At 41.2% G+C, this 20734-nt stretch overlaps 1 protein-coding gene across 1 annotated transcript in view; it reads left to right on the top strand.

The window, feature by feature from the left end:
• The window catches only part of ITGBL1 (integrin subunit beta like 1), a 201792-nt gene that overhangs the window by 120550 nt on the left and 60508 nt on the right, over positions 1-20734 (top strand). Inside the window, exon 7 of the mRNA XM_054012844.1 lies at positions 3857-4003. Coding sequence (XP_053868819.1) covers positions 3857-4003 — 147 coding nt within the window. The remainder of the gene's footprint in view (positions 1-3856; positions 4004-20734) is intronic.

Genomic DNA, 20734 nt, shown 5'->3' on the forward strand with positions numbered 1-20734 from the left:
GTGAATCACAAAGCATATGTGCTATGTTTCTTTTCAAAACTGTTACTTTTTTAGGTTTTAACAAGTTTTTTTCAGTGTTTTAGTAAAAAAATCCACTGGGGTTTACTTAGATTAAGGAAAATCCAGGCAAAATGGCAAACCTGATAGACAATAAAGAGAGCTGAGCTGGTTCAAAAGTTTCTCATGTTGTTCTGCCTGCCTAATTGATAGAGGTAGGAAACCTTTCCTGTCCAGATTAGTGGACTGGAATCATAGAAACCCTGTTGCAGATAAGAATTTTACTGTGACTGAATGAAATGCCACCAGTCATTTCAAAGACTTTACCATGGGAATTGGGAGCCCTGCTGCTAAGGCTTAACATCACAGTAGGGTAGCTCCCGTAAGAGATTTCACATTGCCTGGGGGTGATTGGCAATTTACAGTACTTCATGTTGCCAACTGGATGTCCTCTTTTAAAGAGTTTAATGCTGTTTGGTATCTAACTGCGTGATCTTCACTTAGAAGTGTTCACATTGTCAAGGGACTGTCCTCCTTTAAAGATAATCATGTTAACATCCTGATATAGAAAGAAAAAAACAACAACAAAATGAGCCTTCCCATATGAAAACATCCATATTCATATATAGACTATGTGCTACTATCTTGTTAGTGCATACATGGCTGTTTTAGCCGGAGAGAGTTAATAAAGTGAATTAGCCTTTCAGAGATGCACATCTGGGCCACAGGGGCATATGGCCAATGCTCAGCCTGCCAGCAGGTGCACAAAAACAACAAGGGACAGAAGAGCGGCCTTTAGCATTTTTAAATGAAAAACAATTAACAAACATAAAGAAAAATCACCTCCTGTGCACCTGCAGGATGGCAGCTGGTCTGCTGGCCTTTCTGTCAGCCGAGGGAGCTCCTTGGCCCCCGCCTCCTCCAATTTTCTGCATGTAAACTAGTAAGTGCATACATTTTAGACATATAGTATTTGCAAGTGTAAACATTTCAGTGTAGTCAGACTAGATCTATAAAACATATGTGCTTATAGTTTGCAAGAAGAAAACCAGATGGGACAGTGGACAAAAGAAGAGTGGTTTGGACTTAAAGCAGTGGGTGGTGACTGGTTGAGGTTCTTGGGAGCAGAGCTGGCCAGGGAGCTGGTCTAATGAAACAAGCATTTATACCCTGTTTCAAACTTTACTGTGCTGCTGAAGAAAGATGTTGCTGATTGTCACAGTAGTGCAGTGTGTAATGGGGGGGGGTTGCCCCCTTTTCAAATCATGATGTCATATCAGACATGGCCCACTGAGTCACATCTTCTTGCCAGGATGTTGGATCTCATGGCAAATAATCCTCTGTGCTGCCCTGGCTCGCAGGGCAGTACTACTTCTGGCCCCACCCCTCGGGTCTAGGGGGGACGGCAGAACAAACAAACAGTCTGGAGCTCTTAGCCTCCTGGCTGGGGCTGACAATAACAGTCTGGGGCCTTTGCCCTCGAGGCGGGGCAGAGCAAACCAAACCAACAGTCTGTATCAATGATCCTCAGTGGTAACACCTAGTGGCAAGTGTGGGATGGGGGTAAGGGAACTTGGGCCTACCCTACTCTATCGGGTTCTGGCTGAGGGTCCTATGAAGCCAGTGATCTCCTTATTGAAGATTCAAGTGTCGGCGCCCAACACATTCCTGGGTCACTTCCTACCCTTGAGTCTCCTGCGGGCTTATCCTCCATGGGCAGCAGCTTGGTGTCTCTGTTGGCCTCTGTACCTGAGGGCAGAGGTCCCCTGTACTACCCTCATCTGCAGTCTGGAGAGCTGACAGTTCTTCAGCAGGAGCCGGTTGCTCCCGTCCATCCTCCTCTTCAGCCAACCCCGACTGAACTGGCCAGTTGCCTTTTATCTGTGCCTTTCATCGGGAGCATGTGCAGCAGGGGCGAGAGGGCGTGGCCTCTTCTGCCAAAAGTGATTGGTTACCCTCCCGCCTGACCAGTGTGGAGTTTATACACCCTGTCACTCTGATGCTCATGCTTTCTTCACCCAATGCTTAGAATATTTTGTTCTGACAGGCTTCTGCCCCGTTAAGTGATTGATGGAAGAAGCTAGAGTGCAAGTTAGAACTCTCTCTGCTGGATGTGCAGAGGAGATTTAATTGGATCTTCAGTCTCGCTGCCTTGCCTCCAGTCCTTCAGACAGCCCATGATGCTGACCACAAATGAGTGGTTGATGTAGGCAAAGGCAAATTGTATTCAGCATCACATAATTTCCATGTCAGTTTTTTAAAGCAGAATATACCATAAAGTAGATCTACTTTTTGAAAATAATTATTTAAATATATTGTAAAGTTGTATGGTTTTGATAAGGGATGAAATGTTAAGTACACCATGAACTTCATATTCTTTTTCTATGTGACATGGTATATAATATTGCAATTGTCAGTAGATTGAGTAAGGGTCTTGCACTGCAGTGTGATTTAGAATGTGTTTATATATGCTTTGTGGGTCATAGTAGTGTTGAACTGAACGTGTGTGCAGAACAGAGGGTATTTGTGTGCTGGTAAGACTGAGTATTGTGATGGTAGTGATATAAAGCATGGAGAGTGGCGTTGTGGTGAGTGTATAAGTTGTCTTATGGTTGCCTTGCTGCTAAAGGTTTTCATTGTTGTGAGAAAATAAATTTGAGTGTCTTTACCTCTTTAGTTAACAGTCCTGTGTATGAAGATTTATACTATACATCAGATGCTACAGTATTTTTTAAGAAAAGAAAAATGATTCAATTCTAGAACAGGGGTCTCAAACACGCAGCCTGCGGAGCTCTTCCCTGCGGCCTGCCAAGCTCCCCGCGCCCCCTCCCCCGAGTTATTTTATGTGGCAGCTAAGCTCCCTGCTCGCTACTCCCCAATGTTTGGGGCTGGGTCTCTCCCCCGGCCCCGCCTGCCACCCCCACGCATCTCCCCCAAGTGTTCCCCGGGCTCACTTGCTGCCCCCTCACCGCTCGGAGCCTGCAGCTCATGCTGACTCCACTCTGCTCTGGCGGCTTCCAGCATCACCTGCTGCCGCAGGGTCCTAGTGCCCCCTTCCACTATGGCCAGGGCAGGCTGCACTTCCCCTTCCCTTCTGCCCTAGTTCTGAGCCTCTCCAATGCCCCGAGCCTCTCCAATGCCCCAAACCCCTGATCCCCAGCCCCACAGCCCTCACCTGTGCACCCCCTCCCCCACCCAAACTCCCTCCCAGAGCCTTAGGCAGGTGGGGGTGGAGTTTGGGGGGCAGGTTCTGGGCACCACCAAAATTTCTACAAACCTGCCACCCCTGGAAGAGGCAGAGCAGGAGTGAAGTGGTGGTGCAGCCCAGTGCAGTGTGTGTGTGTGGGGGTGTTAACAGAAGTAAATCTAAGTGAGTGTTTTGTCCTTTGAGTGAGGTGCATTACTGTTGGTGGCACTTAGCACTTTCCAGGAGGGAGGGGGGAGGAGCAGGGAGCCGCGCACTCAGGGGAGGAGGTGGAGAAGAGACGAGGTGGGGCGGGGCCTCATGGAAGGGGTGGAGTGGGGGTGGGGCCGGGGGCAGCGAGGGGGGCTGTCAGTGATGTGGCCCTCGGGCCAATGCACTAGTCCTCATGTGGCCCTCATGGTCATTTGAGTTTGAGACCCCGGTCGAGAACTATATGATAACAAAAAACAGTGTGGCAGCCATTATTATTACCATACAGGAAATATTGATTTTAGGTGCAATGACTTGATTATACTGAACCTCTTCCTATGATAATTATTTAATAAAAGTGGAGTTTTAGAAATTAGAGACTGTGTTTATTGTCATTGAACTTTAATGTATCTATTGCCCTGATTGAGACTGACTTAGAAGACTTTAATTCTATTCATTGTAAAGGTCATGGACAGTGTAATTGTGGAAGATGTGATTGTAAAAAAGGATGGACTGGAAAGAAGTGTGAACATCCACGTTCTTGTCCATTGTCAGCTGAGGACAGCTCTAAGAAATGCCAAGGAAGCTCTAATTTACCTTGCTCTGGAAGAGGTAGGTGAAGTTCGTTAGGATCTTTGTCATGCTCTCATAATCTACTTCTGATTACATTTTTTCTATTCATATATTTCTTGTTTAAAAGAGCTTGAACTTTCCTTGTTGTGCATGAGTCATGTCTGCATGATTTATGTGGTAGGGTGAAGGGAGAATAGAAGAAAGAGTACCTGTTTTTTCCTGGCATCTGCTGCAATATACTGTATTTCACTTACTTCAGTGTGTTCAGTTTTTGTGGAGGAGATTTCAAGATCACTGCTATTAGTTCTTTGGTGAGGATATATTTGGAGTATGGGCCTATTCTTGCACCCTCTGCTTGGACACAACTCCCACTGAATTGAAAGTGTCATGTCCTCAGCTTTGTAAATTGGTATAACTCTATTGACTTTGATAGACATGATAGTCTTTGATAGATATGCACCGGCAGAGGATCTGTCCCACGGACTGCAGGATTGAGCCCTATACAATAGTTGTTCTTGACAGCCATTTTCTAACTGCCTGCTCACTTTTCAGTTGCCTTTTCAAAAGCTTTGACTAAAACAATTATTTATTAACAGACTTTTATAAAATTAAGTATGCAGTTTCAGGTGTGCAGTTGGGACAATATAAACATAAATAACATGCAAGAGGGACAAAATCATCTAAAAGAGAATGGATTCCATTCATTTTGACTTATCAGAATATGAAATATGGTTCTGCTCTCAAGAGTCTAGAACAGTAAATATGATATAGACTTTTTTTAGAATTGGTAATTGAAATTGTTATGAAGTCTGCCCTCTGTAGCATTTGCTGGAAAAGGACTAAAGCTGCTTTTGAATTATTGCTCAAACCTTAAATGTCATTTAATTTATGATTGCTTCTTTCACTAATACTGTCTGCAATAACCAGGGTCAAACAAAGGTCATAAGCTATTCACCCAAGTTAGCAGTGCCACATTGACATTTGCCTTTGTTTTTCTTTCACAAATGCATAGCTGTTAATAACAGTTCTTGTGCAGAACTAGTTATCTTCTACAAGAACTAGGAATTATCAGCTGCTTTTCATGAGGCTATGACGGCAGAATGTTGACCTTTTAGCAGAGAAATAGCTGTCACAAGAGGAAGTGCCTTTGGTTGTGCTGGAAAAAAATGTTTTCCTTTGGCTGGATTAGGATATTACTAATATATTACACATGTGCAGTCAGTTAACAGAAGGAATGTCTACACTGCAATTAAAAACTCATGCCAGCTGACTTGAGGTCATAGGGCTCGGGCTAAGGGGCTGTTTAACTGTCATGTTGATGTTTGGGCTCGGGCTGAAGCTCAGGCTTTAGGACCCTATGCAATGGGAGGGTCCCAGAGTTTGGGCCTATCGTTACCTCAGTTTCCAATCTGATGATGGGATGATAATACTTCCCTACCTCACAGGGGTGTTGTGAGCATAAAAATCCATTAATGATTGATTGTGAGGTGCTCAGATACTGCAGTGAAGAGGGGCATATAAGCATATAGATAGAATAGCAAAAAAGAACTAGATGCTAGAAGGTGCAAGGGAATATGGGGCCTGTAAGGAGGTTTTATGGATGTAACCATGGGATTGCCTCCATCCTGTAGTAAACTATGCCTGAAATTTAAAGGTTATTGTGCTAGAGGACCTGCTCAAACATCTTTAATGTAGCGGGGCTGCTTTCCCAACCTGTTATTGGTGTCAGTATATGATTTAAAGGAATCATGTTTCCTGGAATGGAATACCTTACAAACAATTTAGTTCTCTGAGTAAATTTCTTCTAGAGACTGGGTTGAGTTTTAAGAGTATTACATTTTAATTTTTTGTTGGTTTTTCAATCTGTCCCTTTTCAAACTGGATTTTTTTTCTTGTTTCTGATATCATAGATGTCTTGACTGGGATTTTCAAAGGAATCAAAGAGAGTTTCAATTGAATTTCAATTGGATTTGGGCACCTAAATCCCTTAGGCACCTTTAAAAATCCTTGCCTTTGTTAGTGGTGTCTGTACATTACTATTTTGGTCACTTTCTTGTAATGTTTCTCTCTTAGCTAGGATACAAAGAAAATAAGAGTAAATGTGCACTGCTGTATGTAGGAAATTATGCATACAATATCTTAATTTAATAGGAATTTTGTTTAGTAAGACAGTTTATCTCTGGGTTAGAAGAGGGGACCGGGAGTCAGGAGATGCAGCTGCTGTTTATTACAGTGTCACTTGCTGTGTGTGTCCTTGGGGAATCTCTGTGCCCCAGTTTCTCTGTTAGTCAGTGGGGTTCATGATACTAAACCACTTGTTATAAAACGCTTTAATATTTTGGGATAAGAGGTGCTAAATGAGGACAAAACATTATGATTGTTCTTAATACCACTTGCACCACACATATAATTTACTCCTTAGCCATAACATGTAGAAAACAGGGAGCAGAAAATTGAAATTCATACCCCTTTCACCTTTTATATTAAATACTGATGTGTACTGAGAGTTTCATGGAGAATGTTTAAACATGAGGCATTTTGTCATGACGTTGGATTCCTAAGATTGTTCAACTACTTTCTAAATGGTATTTTCATGTTAAAATGTGAAATGTAAGTTAGAAATGTTTTATAATTCTTCACTTCACTTCAATAATTGCCAAAGTAAACTCTGTTACTGGCTGAGGAGGCATTGAAGAAACATTCCATAGAAGCTTTGGCTGGCCACCTTGAGGTTTTAGCTTATTTTGCAAAATTTTCTGATTTGAAAATAAAAATCATAAATCTTCCAGAAATTCAACTTTGAATTTTTAAAATCTTGTGTAAAGGCGATGCAAAGTATGGGCCAGCCCAAGAAAAAGAAAAGGAAAAAAAAAAGGGGGGGGGGGGGAAATAAGCCTCTCATAACCCCATATAAAGAGAAAGTACATTGGATTTACATTACTTTGTCCGAGACTAATATTCTGCAGGTTTTAAAAATATATATGTGTATTGTGTATCATCTGTATCATATAATTTTATTTATAGTAGCTGGGAAAAAATGGGCAAAATCATCCCTTCCACAAGAATTACCTATGTAAGGGAATATAAATATTCCTCAGTGGAAGTGAGGCCACAGTCTCTTTTCATTGTTTTCTCTTTCTCAGTTTCCCCTGTTATAAAATCGGGATATTTATCTCTCAGAAATTAAACCAATAATGTTTGTTGAAGTGTTCTGCAATCTTTGAATGAAAGGCAAATCCAAAGTCTTATATTTTATTTATTATAGACTATTGTGATATGAATATGCCTATTACAACATAGTTTGGACCAGACTGGAAGCCTAGAGGTGATTATCTGGGCTGCCATGTAGCAGACCTGAATGTGATTCCTGTTGTTCGTGTCTCAGCTAGCAGTTTTTCAGTTAATTTATAAGGCTCCTCAGCTGGGGAAGGATGATTATCTGTTTGTTTTGGGATCAGCTGGCATTGCTACAGCTTATATTGCAACACTCATTGATTTCAGAGAGATTTTTCCCTGGGAAGTGGTACCTTGTAATGAGGGGTGGTGATTTTGGGCTTGTGGATTTATTTGTAATCAATTAAATATAGACCATAAAACTCATCCAAGATTAGTTTTATAACTCATTGCTAGTTGGATGATTCAGTGGGCCTATGTATTTAGTGTGTATATTAAAAAAAAACATGTTTACATACAGTGTAGGCTGCTTTGTCAAATGAGCTTTGATTTTGTTTTTTTAAATTTCAACAGGCCTAAGTTTTGGGCTAAGCACACGCACACCCACAAAACTTAGTTATAGAAAACTGCCATTTTTTTAATTCAAACACAGTGCAAGTTATTTTCTTGATTGAGCAATAACAGAGAGGGCATCAGCCTTACAAGATAAGAGAATTCAGCAGCGTTGAGACATGTCATATGCATGACACATTCAGAATTTGCAGAATTTAAGCTTTTATTTAATTATAAGGATTCCTATCATCACAATACGAGAATGAAAGAAAGAGAAAAAGAAGCACAATAAAAGAAAAACTTTTAAGCATCTGGAGTAAATAAATCAGGATCTCCCTCTTTTTTCCTAAAGACAGCTAGGAATGAAAAAGGAGTTAAGAAGGAAAATTAATAAACCACAGTTTGATAATTAGACTCAGTAACACTGATGTACGATTAGATTGTAACAGTTCAATCTACCCTGCTCTGTCCCAGGAGCAGACCAGGGAAAGAACTATGACTCTGAGTCACAGCTCCCTTCCTGGCTTCCTTCTCACTCCAGGGGGAAGCAGACTGCTATTGGATAACTGGCTGGCATGTTGGGATAGCAGACCAAAGACCACAATTATTCCTCACCGGTGTCAGCCCACTTCTTGCCTACTTGTGTAGATGTGGGGGAACAGTAACTCCAGGGAGGATTCTCTCCCATCTGTGCTCTGACCTGTGATAAAGATAACTTGTGCTGAGGAGTAAAGCGGCATTTCACACCCTCTACATCAGGGATGGGCAAATTATGGCCCCGCGGGCCACATCCAGCCAATAGGACCATCCTGCCCGGCCCCCGAGCTCCTGGCTGGGGAGGCTCGCTCCCGGCCCCTCCTCTTCTGTCCCCCCTCCCCCGCAGCCTCAGCTCGCTTGCTCTGCCGCCAGCACAGTGCTCTGGGCAGTGGGGCTGTGAGCTCCTGGGCAGCGCAGCTGCAGAGCCTGGCCTGAGCCCGTGCTCTGTGCTGCCTGGTGGCGGCGGCGGTGGCAGTGGCATTGGCATGGCCCGGTTCCAGCTGGGTGGCATGGCTGTAGTGCTGCCAGCCACCAGAGCTCCAGGCAGTGCGGTAAGGGAGCAGGGGAGGTTGGATAGAGGGCAGGAGAGTTCGGGGTGGTGGTCAGGGGGCGGGGGTGTGGATGGTGGTTGGGGGGGAAACAGGGTTGAATGAGGGCAGGGGTCCTGGGGGACAGTCAGGAATGAGAGAAGGGGTTGGATGGGGCAGTGGGGGTTCGGGGGCAGTCAGGGGACAGGGAGCAGGGGTGTGTGGATGGGGCAGGGGTCCCAGAGGGGCCTTCAGGGAACGGGGGGGTTGGATGGGGCAAGAGTCCCGGGGGGGGGGGACAGATAGGAGGTGGGGGCGGGGCCACGACCCCCTCCCCTAACCGGCCCTCCATACAATTTATGAAACCCGATGCGGCCCTCAGGCCAAAAAGTTTGCCCGCCCCTGCTCTACATCCTTGCATGCTACTGTAAAGACGGGTCAAAATTTTGCCCTGGTAATTAGATATCTTCTCATTTACATCACCCTGATTGTTTTCACCTCCAGTAGTTCCTCTCATATATAAAAGAAGAAAACGAGCAAATGATAGTATTGGAATTTAGACTCACGAGCACTAACTTCTAAACTCAGTCTCTCAAATACCTCCCGTGCAGAGTTACAGAGGATCTAGTCTCTAGCTGACCTTATGCACACAGATTCAGTAACACATCTAATGTTTTATTCACAGTAGCATTTTTTTATTTACGGCGAAGTTTCTCAGTGCCAGGGTAATGCTTTTCATAATAAGAGGTTTCACTTTTAAAGAACGTTATTGTACAAGGGGATCAGTGTCTGTGTTAAAGGAGAACATGTTAAAAAAATGAAACTCCACATCATAAGGAATGTCAGCTCTAAAGGAGGCAGCTTATCCCTGCCAGCTTTCTAGAACAAGACTAATGACTTTCATAACTTTATAATGGGGAGCACTCTGTTGAGCTTCTCTCTAGGGTTAAAAACAAGTGTCAAAAATAATAAAAAAAACCTCACAGAAGAGAACTGAAAGCAATAAGGGAATTAGCTTATTTCTGAGGAGAGCTTCTTTATAATCTGTTTTCTCTAGGTAGTCATCATGCATGAGGGCAACCATCCTGGCAGTGACCCAAAGACAAATACCTAAGCTTCCTCTTGATATTATCTTTTACCATTTCAAACCCTGTTCTGTAATTATGTTTATTTACTTTACATGTGTGGTGAAAGAAACTGTTTGTTTTTATAACTGCAAAAGTCTCCCTTTTGCCTTTATTCTGAACTGGATGTCTGAAAAATTAGTTTTCTTATTCAGTAGTACAAAATAAAATAAAAAATAATTATACCAGTTACATTTTCAAAACCCATTTTCAAAAGATGAAAATCAATGGGCCTCAGGTCACCTAGGAGCTCTTGGAAATTGTACCTACTGTGGATAATGTACAGAAAAAAGTACAAATGCATTTTTTTCTCTTATTTAAAAATTACCAGTTAACTGATTCAGTGGAAGAACAACAGTGCTCAGTGCAATATTAAAGACTACTCATAGTGAATTGAGGCAATGAATCAAACACAAGTGTAGCACTCAGCTTCCATAATTCATGGCATTAGCAGAATACAAACCCGTATAATCTGAAAGCAAAGTTTAGGGTTAAAGGTCAGTGAGTTGTATAGTTTAAAGCTATGATGATATACTAACTTTCCAGGGTAGGAACAATATCTACCACAATGCAGATCTGATCCTGACTGGGGCTTCTCAGTAGTAACATTGCATAAATATGAAATACTAGTACCGCTAATAACAATAACAGCCTTTCACACCTCTGAAACATGTATCACCAAAGGCTCAATTCATTTAAGATGTGCTGCAACTTCCAATGAGTTTTACAGTGCACAGCATTTTCTGAATCATCTCCGTTCACACACTGATATGAACAGGTTTATGCTACACTGGAAGCAGATGCAGTTATGTAATTGACTCTTTTGAGCTTTGAATAGGTGATCTTCACTGATGCTTGCAAGTATTGTTGCAAATGAGGCAAAGTGACTGCCACATGAAAATATAGGCTAGATCCTCAGTTGGTGTAAGTCAAGAGTTGTAACTCCATTGAAGTCAGTGGAACTATGCTGATTTACATCAGTTGAGGATCTGGCTCAATGTATTTACAATTTTTTCCACAATTTTATCCATGCCGACTGTGATACAGAAATAGAAACTTATCACAGTATCTTAATACAGTCAATATAATATATTCAGCTTGATGGGATACAAATATTTTTATAACATCATAACATGTTTAACATTAAAAAACAAGTTTATACATTTGGTGAAACTGAGGGGCTATGCATAATATAGTTAATATATGGGCATTTCTATGGCACTCATTCTTGTAGTATCTGAACATGAATTAAATCTGACCATGCCTCTGTGAGGTAGGAAAGTACCATTATCCAGATTTTACAGACAGGCATAGAAAGAATAAATGTCTTGCAAAAGTTCAAAAAGAATAACTGTGGTAAGACCAGCAAATTGAACCTCAATCACTTTGAACTCCCATTCTGTGCCTGAACCATGGGAGCTCTTCTATTCTAAACCTACTTCTGCATTCAAATCCTTATTAAAGAATAAATAAAGGTAACGTTTGTACTTTTGCCCCCTTTGCTTGGGAATTACCAGATAAAACAAACAAACAAAAATCTCAGACGAATAAAGTCTCAGGCTGTCAGCCCCAGGCAGCGTGGGGCTGGCCTGAGCTGACTGGTGTTGCTGATTACTCGGTGTCCTGTTTTTAGTTTAGGGAAAATATGGTCACCCTAATATTACTGTGACATTCTATACTTTGGGGGAGTGTTCTGGAACCCCCATATTCCTCATTTTTATATAATCGTAATCTTACATATAAAGCATGCCTTGTAAGTTATCAGGGAAAAGGTTATGATCTGCTGAAAATAATTTCTCTATTCATATATGTATATCATTAATGCATATGAAATTATGAGAATTGTGTTGTATGGTGGTCACTAAAACATGTTGTAAATTGGGGAATCGGCCAGATATTAGCTCTCCAAAGGCAAGAGCAAAGAAAGTAGCCAACACCCAGGTGGTGTGTTAAACAATCCATCAACAACCATTGTCCAGCAAGGGAACTACAATTCAGTGACTCACCTGCATAAGGTCACACCAGGGAAATTGCTCAACCTTGCCTGAAGACTCAGCAATGACCCCAGACATGCTTGGATTGTGCTCCCCAAGCACATGGGACTGAGGTTATAAAACAGATACAGTGGCCACATGCTGGGGCCTTTCTCCTGCTCCCACCTATGCCGCAAGAAACAAAGACACTGAGAAGAAGACTGAAGACTCCAACAGATGATACTGGCCCAGATTTAAGGGACAAATCTGTATATTAAGGACTGCAATATCCAGTAGGGTGAGAAAAACTGCTTAATCTAGATGTTGCCCAGTCTAATAGGGTTGAGAGTTTAGACTGCATGCTTATATTTTATTTCTTTTGGTAACTAACTCTAACTTTTTGCCTATCACTTAAAATCTATCTTTTATAGTCAATAATGTGTTTAACTGTTTATCTTTACCAGTGAGTTTGTATGAAGTGTGTGGCAAATCTGCTCAGGTTTTGCAAAGGCTGGTGTATATTCACTTTCCATTAATGATGTGGTGAACCAATTAATAAATGTGCACTACTCATCTTGAGCAGTGCAAGATGGTATATTCCTGAGGTACAGTGCTGGGAGCTGGGGGTATTTTGCTCTGGTGTCTTTCTCTGTGTGATTCATGAGTGGCTCTGGGAGCATTCATGCAATCTAACTGGCTGTGGGGCTCCACATGTGGTTGTGCTGAGTGATAACAGCACCTGGAGGGGTTTGCTGCTGGCCACTAGCAAGGCATTGTGTAAGACAGCCCAGGCTGGAGAGAGTTAAGGGGGCACAGCAGTCCCACAGTCCCAGGCTGTACCTCTGGGATCCTGTCACAATTACCTCACCCACCTGTCTCTCTAATATCTCGAGACTGACATGCCTACAGCTATACTCTTCTCCTTTCGGCAGCTGGCTTCTGAACACAGTCTGTTCTATAATCTAGCCCTGATTAACTATTTTTAACTCATATCAGGCAGTTAAAATCAGTAGGAGACTCCACAATTGTTGTTTCCTAAATGTTGATTGTTTCATGATTACCAGCAAGTCTTGTGCCATGATTGGCTTTCTCATTTGCACACACTGCTCAACAGTTAGCTGGACCATGGCATCCTGTCAAAACCAGGCAGAGAGCTGCAGAGCACAATACAAAACATATGACAAAAACCCAATATGTATTACATTTGACACCCCTTTGATGTAAAAGAGAGTGTCAAAACTTATTTGACATATGGCACAGATGTACATTCTGTTTAAGTTTGGCATGGTATTGTGTACTTGTACACTATGGGTAACATTTTCAAAAGTGCCTAAACACAATGTGACTTAGGGGCTTTTGGAAAATCAATACTGTATTAATACAGTATAATAGCCCACAGTCTTATGCTGGCATTATAGCCTCTGTAATCTGTGCTGTTTACATTTGGAAGAACATATTTGGTTCTCAAAAACTCAAAGCAAAGCTTCGCATAAGTGGATGCTACATTTGGAAGAACATAGTTGGTACTCAAAAACTCAAAGCAAAGCTTCGCACAAGTGGAAGCAGACTTTCAATTTTTGAACATTTCCCTGCAGTGAATTGCTATAAATATCATAATTGCCATTACCTAATCAAAGAGTGGACTGACACTAATTTGTGTTAGACTTCCTTCTGAATCCCTGACTAGTCTGTCTCTTCCATTTGATTTGATAGCGAGCTGAATATAGCTGTGGAGTACTTCAACATCTGTGATGGATGGTGGGGCTTGCAGTGTAGAAGAGGAGTATATTGTTGAGAATGCTTAATGAAAAACTGTATTTCATTGCAAGCCTGCCACTAGCTAAAACCATTGTTACACCAATGCTTTTAGCTAGTGGGAGGCTTGCAATGGAGTATCTTTCCTTTCGCATAGAATGTGCTATAATGATTTGTGAATGAGATACTTAGCAAGTAGGACACTAACATGAGTGCTTCCTGTTAGAGGAGCTCTACCTAAGCTTAATTTAAAAAATAATAGTGCATTAGGTTTGTGTAAATGCTTGATCCTGCTTCAGCTCACTTAAGAAGCTTTACCTGGCTTGACATCAGGATTTATAAACATCCTGAATAGTTTCAAAGATACAAGAATGAAATAACCTAAAGTCTGAAATATCCCTTAGGATAACAGGCAGAATAGCTCAAAAGTAGATTTATGTGTACCCCTTGTGCCATTACAGGTATTCCAAATAAAAGAGGCTTTACAGTAGTTTTAAGTGCTGTCCATCTGGTGGGTGGCTCACTTGATGAAGAAATGTCTGTGGTATTTTTGGTTGGCTCACATAGTACAAGGCATTCCAAACAGGGCCGCCCAGAGGATTCAGGGGGCCTGGGGTCTTCGGTGGTGGGGGTCCTTCCATCCCGGGTCTTTCGGGCACTTCAGCAGCGGGTCCCAGAGCGAGTGAAGGCCACGCCGCCGAATTGCCACCGAAGATCCGGAGTGGAAGAAGCCCTCGCCACCGAACTGCTGCCGAAGACCCAGAGCGGAAAAAGCTCTTTGTCTTTGGCAGCAGGTCCTTCACTCGCTCTGGGTGTGTTCGGCGGCATTGAAGGACCTGCTGCCGAAGACCCGCCAAAAACTCTCGTGGGGGCCCCTGCGGGGCCTGGGGCAAATTGCCCCACTTGCCCCCCTTCTGGGCAGCCCCAAAAGGAATGAAAAGCAAAAAGCAAACAAACAAGCAAACAAAAAAGAACGAGTGAGTATTTGCACAAACACATTGGCTAGATTCCAATTAATTACTGCAGCTCATGGAAAATAATAAATGTATTCAACATGATATAAAAGGGTGTGGTTCCATTTTACATCTAAAAGAGGGAAATAAAGGACTGTTCTTTCAATATGTGTTAACCAAATTGATTCCATGAAATAGACAAGTATATGTGGAAACAATTATGTGAGGAAACTTGCATGTGCAGAAGCAAAGTTGGCAATTGTACATGCACAGCTTAGTATTTTTAAGTGCAAGTATGATTTTGTACAAGAAATTACCAGCACTGGAAAAATTAAGTCAGTTCAGTCTGTTAAATCTACATGCAAGGATGTAATGGATGTACTACATATTATAACATTTTAGCACATTATGAATAAAATGATTAGAGAATATTTGTGACCTGGAATGCCTGCTGGTGTTGTCCAAATATAAGTCCTTGTACCGAACATCATCTTACTTTATAGAACTAACCACCAGGTTTTCTAGAGCTATATTGGCCATATCCTGCCCTGTAGTGTGTTGATGTGGCATTAAGAGAAGTTGTTATAGGAAGAACCTCTTCACTCCTTCCTCTTGTACAGCAGCAAGCAGGATACCTAACTTGCTCTGAAGAGGAGAGGAGTGGCCACACAAACCTCAGTGTCCCTCAGCCAGTTAGCACATATGCTGTGGCCTTTTCAGTGGAGCAGCCACGTGTGAACCACACTATGAATTCTTTATGAATGGTGTGTTCACTCCATCTTCCTTCCTTTTGTTTATCATGTGCACAAACATATATCTTCTTCTTGCCAAGCTGCGGGCAGTTGTTCAACTCCTTATACAGATCATCTAAAGCTAGGTTTCTCACCTTTCCGACTGCTTGCTTGGTGCCTCTGTAGGTGGCAACTGCTTCCTCCAAAGGGTTATTTTCCATCACCTTTCTGGCTTCTCTCTGATTTCAGACTGCTTTTTGCATTTCCTTGTTCCCCCACTATTCTTCTTGAGACAGTGGTCTACCCAGCTTAGCGCATCCACATAGCATCTCAGCTTCTTGGATCAACACGTTCTTAAAGATACACAGATTGGAATAGCGGAAGAGGAGTGTTGTATCTCTTGGTGCAAACCTTGTGACTGTCTCACAGTCATGCTGTGCAGAGTCAATATCCTGATGCAGGTATCACTGGTGAAAAGCTCATGCTCTTTCCATTTGCCAGTCGTGACCATTACCACCAAGAGCTTGTGTTGGGCTACAACCATTTCACCCATAGTAACCTTACAATCCTTAACCATTTTCCTTTGGTTCATCCTGGTTAGCTACAAATCTATTTGTGTGCTTACTCCATCGCTTTGTTATGTGTAAAGATTACTTTCTCTTGTCTTAAATCAAGTGTTGTCAGTCACCCACTGCCTCAACACATATCAAGCACTGCAGCCTTCTCTGGATTCTGTGAGCACAGTATCCACGCATAGCCTGATTGACTTGATCCTGTATCAGTGTTGAAATCTTCCCAAGTGAGCAGTAATTCCTCTGGTACAGCCATATCTGCTATTTTTTTTCAGATTCTTCTTAACCTATTAATTCTCTTCCTCAGGTGTAGCCTATAGATATAGGTATTTGATAGGTGGGGCATAGGTATAAGTAATGTAGTGAGTCTAAAAGCCTCAAGGCCTATAAGACAAGGAGAGCCAAACTAATTAAGGCATAAGGCTCAAAAAGCCTTAGCATAAGTAGCTAACCAAGAGTAACTCTAGAAGATCATAAGATATCACAAGATAAAATGCTGTAATGGTTTAACTGCCAGCAGGTAATCACAAGATGTTAGTTTACACAAGCTTGGGATATTTTTCGTTAAGGACATCAGCAGATATCTGACCACAAGGATGCCCTGGTACCTAATTGACCTAAAGATGCCATGAATTAATTGACTTAAGATTGAGGTAAAAAGATTAATAACTTATGGGAGAAGTAAGGTGAGGAACTACAAATAAGGAAAAAGGATGAAACCTGTACTGAATATCCATTAGCCATAGTGGCATCAGTGTAACACATTATAGAAGTTGTATCCCAGCCTGTGTGCTTTGAGAGGGAGAAAGGTAGCTTTTGAGAGATGCAAGGGTGACAACCATTGGTGATGGTGAGGGGGAAGATGATAATGCTTCAGATTGTTTTGCAAGGGATGGTGTAAATAGATGAGTGCTCACTCATTCTGTATTATCTCTATTTGCCTTGCTGGGTTAGAGAGTTTGTGAATTTGCAAAATGTATTAATAAAATTATTATAAATATTGTGTGATTTCCTAAGTGAGAATGTTACAACCATACACACTGGGGCTCCCAACTGGACAGTAATTTTGATAACACTGGGCCTGATCTTGGGACAAGACCATACCAAATTTCAGAGTGCTAATTGGGGAAACTAAATCAGTAATATCAATATACTATCAATAGATCAGGCAACACAGGACCACCAATAATGTACACTCCTTTGTTTGTATTTGGACAGTCATTCTCCCTGTTGATTTCCTGACTAGTTTTACAAAGTTTGTTGCAAACAATCATTCTACACCATTTCTCCTTCCACTACTGCCTGCATGGTGTACACCCAGCCCAGATTCAGTTCTGTGGCTGAATTTCCTAACCATTTCCCTAAATATCTTAAATGTATTTCTTTTAAAGAAACTGTCCTAATTTTTCTATCCTAATAGGGGTCTGAGTTCACCCATGCTGCGCTTGTTCTGTAAGTCTCCATTTGTCCAACACCCAGAATATTATCAGCCAGTCTGCTTTTGCCATTTCTGTTCAGAAAATTATTTTGTGTGTGTTTAAGTTTAAGCTCTTCTTTATTGTCTGTCTGCTTCCTCTTCTGTCTGTCATCTAAATCAAACCATAGAGTACCAATAAAACAGGACATGATTAGCAAAGCTAATTATTTCTTATTAAATCATAAACCCTGTGAAATTTACCAAATTCCCACTTCTCTAGTTTTAATATTAAAAGCTTAATGTGAAAAACCTTTCACAATTCCAGAAGCAGTCTGAAAAAAGTAAATACTACATCAAAGAATCTGCTGTATTAAAAATATTAATAGGTGCTTAATCTAGCAGCTGAGATGCAAGGGGCAAGAAGGACAAACAGCAGCAGTTATCCTCGTTTGTCTTAAATATTGTTATTGAATTTTTAAAGGTACAATAACAGACGATTTATTGCCCATATTAATAAAAGACAGAAAACATCTAGCTTCAGATAAACGGCTTTGTATACAAACCTTCCCCTGTCATGTTGCATTAAGTTAAAGGAATTCCTTGTCATTTTAATGACCCTTCATAAATCTGCCCCCGCTTAAGTTTCATAGATGGTTTCAGAATATCGTTTTACACCAACTTTATACAGGACCAGAAATAAACTAATACAACATTTACCCTGCTGGGTCTTTCCTCTTGCAAGGCAAAATCCTTTATCACCTAGGGGGCATTAAAGGCCCTAAATGCAGCACAGTCCTAATGGTATGTATCACTGTGTGCTATGGAACTAATGCTCAGCGGTGGTTTTCTCCATGGCACTGCAGAGAGAAATTCAGTGTAAGCACCAGGGGAAACAGGTGTTTCCAGTGTGTCCATGGCTATGTGGTTCTACTGGCCAAAATGCCTAGATGGGGGAGTATAGGCTGGTATAGTGGTACTCCACTAACTAGAGAAATAATTCCATTTGCTCCAGCCATCATGGAGATAGCATCTGTGAAGGGTATTTACTTTAGGGCAAGGTCTTGATGTCCTTTCTCATGCTGGGTAGTACCTTGCTCCACAAGTAGTTGCATTGATTTTAATGTGCTATTTGAGAAGTAAGATATTACTCGGTGTGAGTAGGGGTAGCAGAACATTGCCATAAGGCACTGCACAGAGGCCCAGGCTCTGCTGCATAACTTGCACTAGCTGGACCAAAACATTTTAACATGATCACCAGTTTTTCATTGCTTCTTATTAACTTTCAGATGAACTCTGACAGTTAAAGAAATTAATAGGGATTTGGGATGTTGCAGATATAAGAAGAATATTAGCACTTGGACATTTTGACTATATATTAGTGTTTGCCTGCATTATGTCTGGTTTTGATTTAATTCCTCTTAACATTACATTCAAATCAAACTGTACTTTAGCTGAATTATTTATTGTGGTTAGAAACACGATTTGACTGGCTTGATTTTCCTCAGTTCATGTCTCTATCAGAAATATAGGAAAACTGCTTGTGGCTTATCATTAGTGAAATGAAACATAATGTGCTTCCTGTCATATTTTTTTAAAATCATGGATCCTTCCATTCAAAATTTTATCTCTGAGTTCATATTATTTCAGTTTATTGCTTAAGTCTTATGATATATTTTTATTCAGTTCAACTTGTTTTGGTCTGATACTTTAAACGTCTCACAGTAAACAGGAAATAACCTTTCTTTTTTCTTGCATCTATATGTGTGATCAAAGTGAGGCTGTTACTCTGAAGGCAACATTCATCTCAGTGGACAATACATTTTTATTGGAAAATATTTACTAAATTTAGCATTAGCTTCATTTATTATTTCATATCACAGATGGGGAGATATTTATTCATACCTTTCTGTGACCTCTGCTGCTGACTCACTAGCAACTTTAATATTAGGTGCCATTGATTTCAAACACTTACATCATGATAATAAATATATCAACTGTGAGTCATTATGTTCTCATATATATGATGGATTGACTCCCATCATTGGCCTACACTCATCAGTGACATGTAACTAATTTTGGTGATCTCACATTTTGGACCACAATATCGCTGTATTTGCTTACCTCTTTGTGAAGATATAGATGAACAGTGATTGGATTGTGAACCTCTAGTGACAGTTCTACAGCATTTCAAGTAATCTGCTAAACCAAAACAGAAAAAAGGAGGTGATGAGGAGGAGATGAATAATAAAAAGTACAAATGAGGGGTTTTTTTTGTATTGTAAGTTTTAATAACTCTTTGAAGAATGAGAGGTGGTGATGGCAACCAAACAAAAGAAAATAATGGAGCTGAAGAAAGACGACAGAATATTACACATATAAATGAATTCATTAAAATTAATAGTTTTTCTGAGTTCTTAAATTAGATCCTTAACTATGAACTATTGCATCAAAGCAAATTTTCAAGAATTGGTGTCTTGCGGACCTACTTAGCATGGGGAAAGATTATTTAAACATTAATAATTTCTTACTTAGGTTAGCTCAGTGACTCCCTGGGTAGCAAATACCAGGTTTGAGAGCAAATTTGTGATTCTTGTTCTTTCGAGTCATGGTATTTGGGGCTGTCATGAAGATAATTTCCATTAGTGTTTGAGGTAGGGAGATTGTGTTGTACTAGCCTTCAGCCATACTACTTTGAGTTGGGATACCATCGGATAGATGGGACAAGGCTTTTGTAAAGCCTGGGAGAGTTTAAATAGGTGGGAGGGGAGTGAGGAGGAATGCACCATGAGAACCAATCTGCTAGCCTTGTCCCCCCAGCTAATAGGGAAGTGAGGAGGTACCAGCTGCTGTTGTGCCAACCATGTTCTCTCACATCTCCCCTCCCCCGCTCAGGCACTGGTCACATCCCCTCCTGCCCTGTCAATATTCCCTCCCCTGAACCATCTGCAAATGTGTGTGTGCGTGTGTGTGTGGGGGGATTATTTGGCTCCTCTTTATTGCATATGTGTACAGCATCTGGTACAATGGGGTTAGGTTCTGGAATCAGAGGAGCATCTAGATGCTTGTGCAATACAAGTAATAAATAATAATAACCAGTCAAACTAAAGCCCAAATTGTTCCAAATGAGATCTCACAGTAAGTGACTTCATGAAAACAATGCTCACTAGTATAAACTTGAATGATGACTGCCTTTCTCACTTGAATTCAAAACTGAATTTACTTGGGTTTTGCTCATGCCCTTTTGGAATTCACTTTCTCTGAACCTCTGAGTGATTGAGTTTTACTTTCACAAAGATGGACAAAGTGAATTTTAAGCTTGCAAGCACAAGTATAAGCTAGGCCCTGGCTTGATGTGTTGGGGTGGCAGAGTTCCTCAAAGTCCTCCCCAGAGTTCTAGCAATTAAATAAGCCAGACAAGGACCTGAATGCACCCTGTACATGAAATTACGCTGTCA

Source organism: Malaclemys terrapin, chromosome 1 (genome assembly GCF_027887155.1).
Source record: "Malaclemys terrapin pileata isolate rMalTer1 chromosome 1, rMalTer1.hap1, whole genome shotgun sequence".
Taxonomy (NCBI): domain Eukaryota; kingdom Metazoa; phylum Chordata; order Testudines; family Emydidae; genus Malaclemys; species Malaclemys terrapin.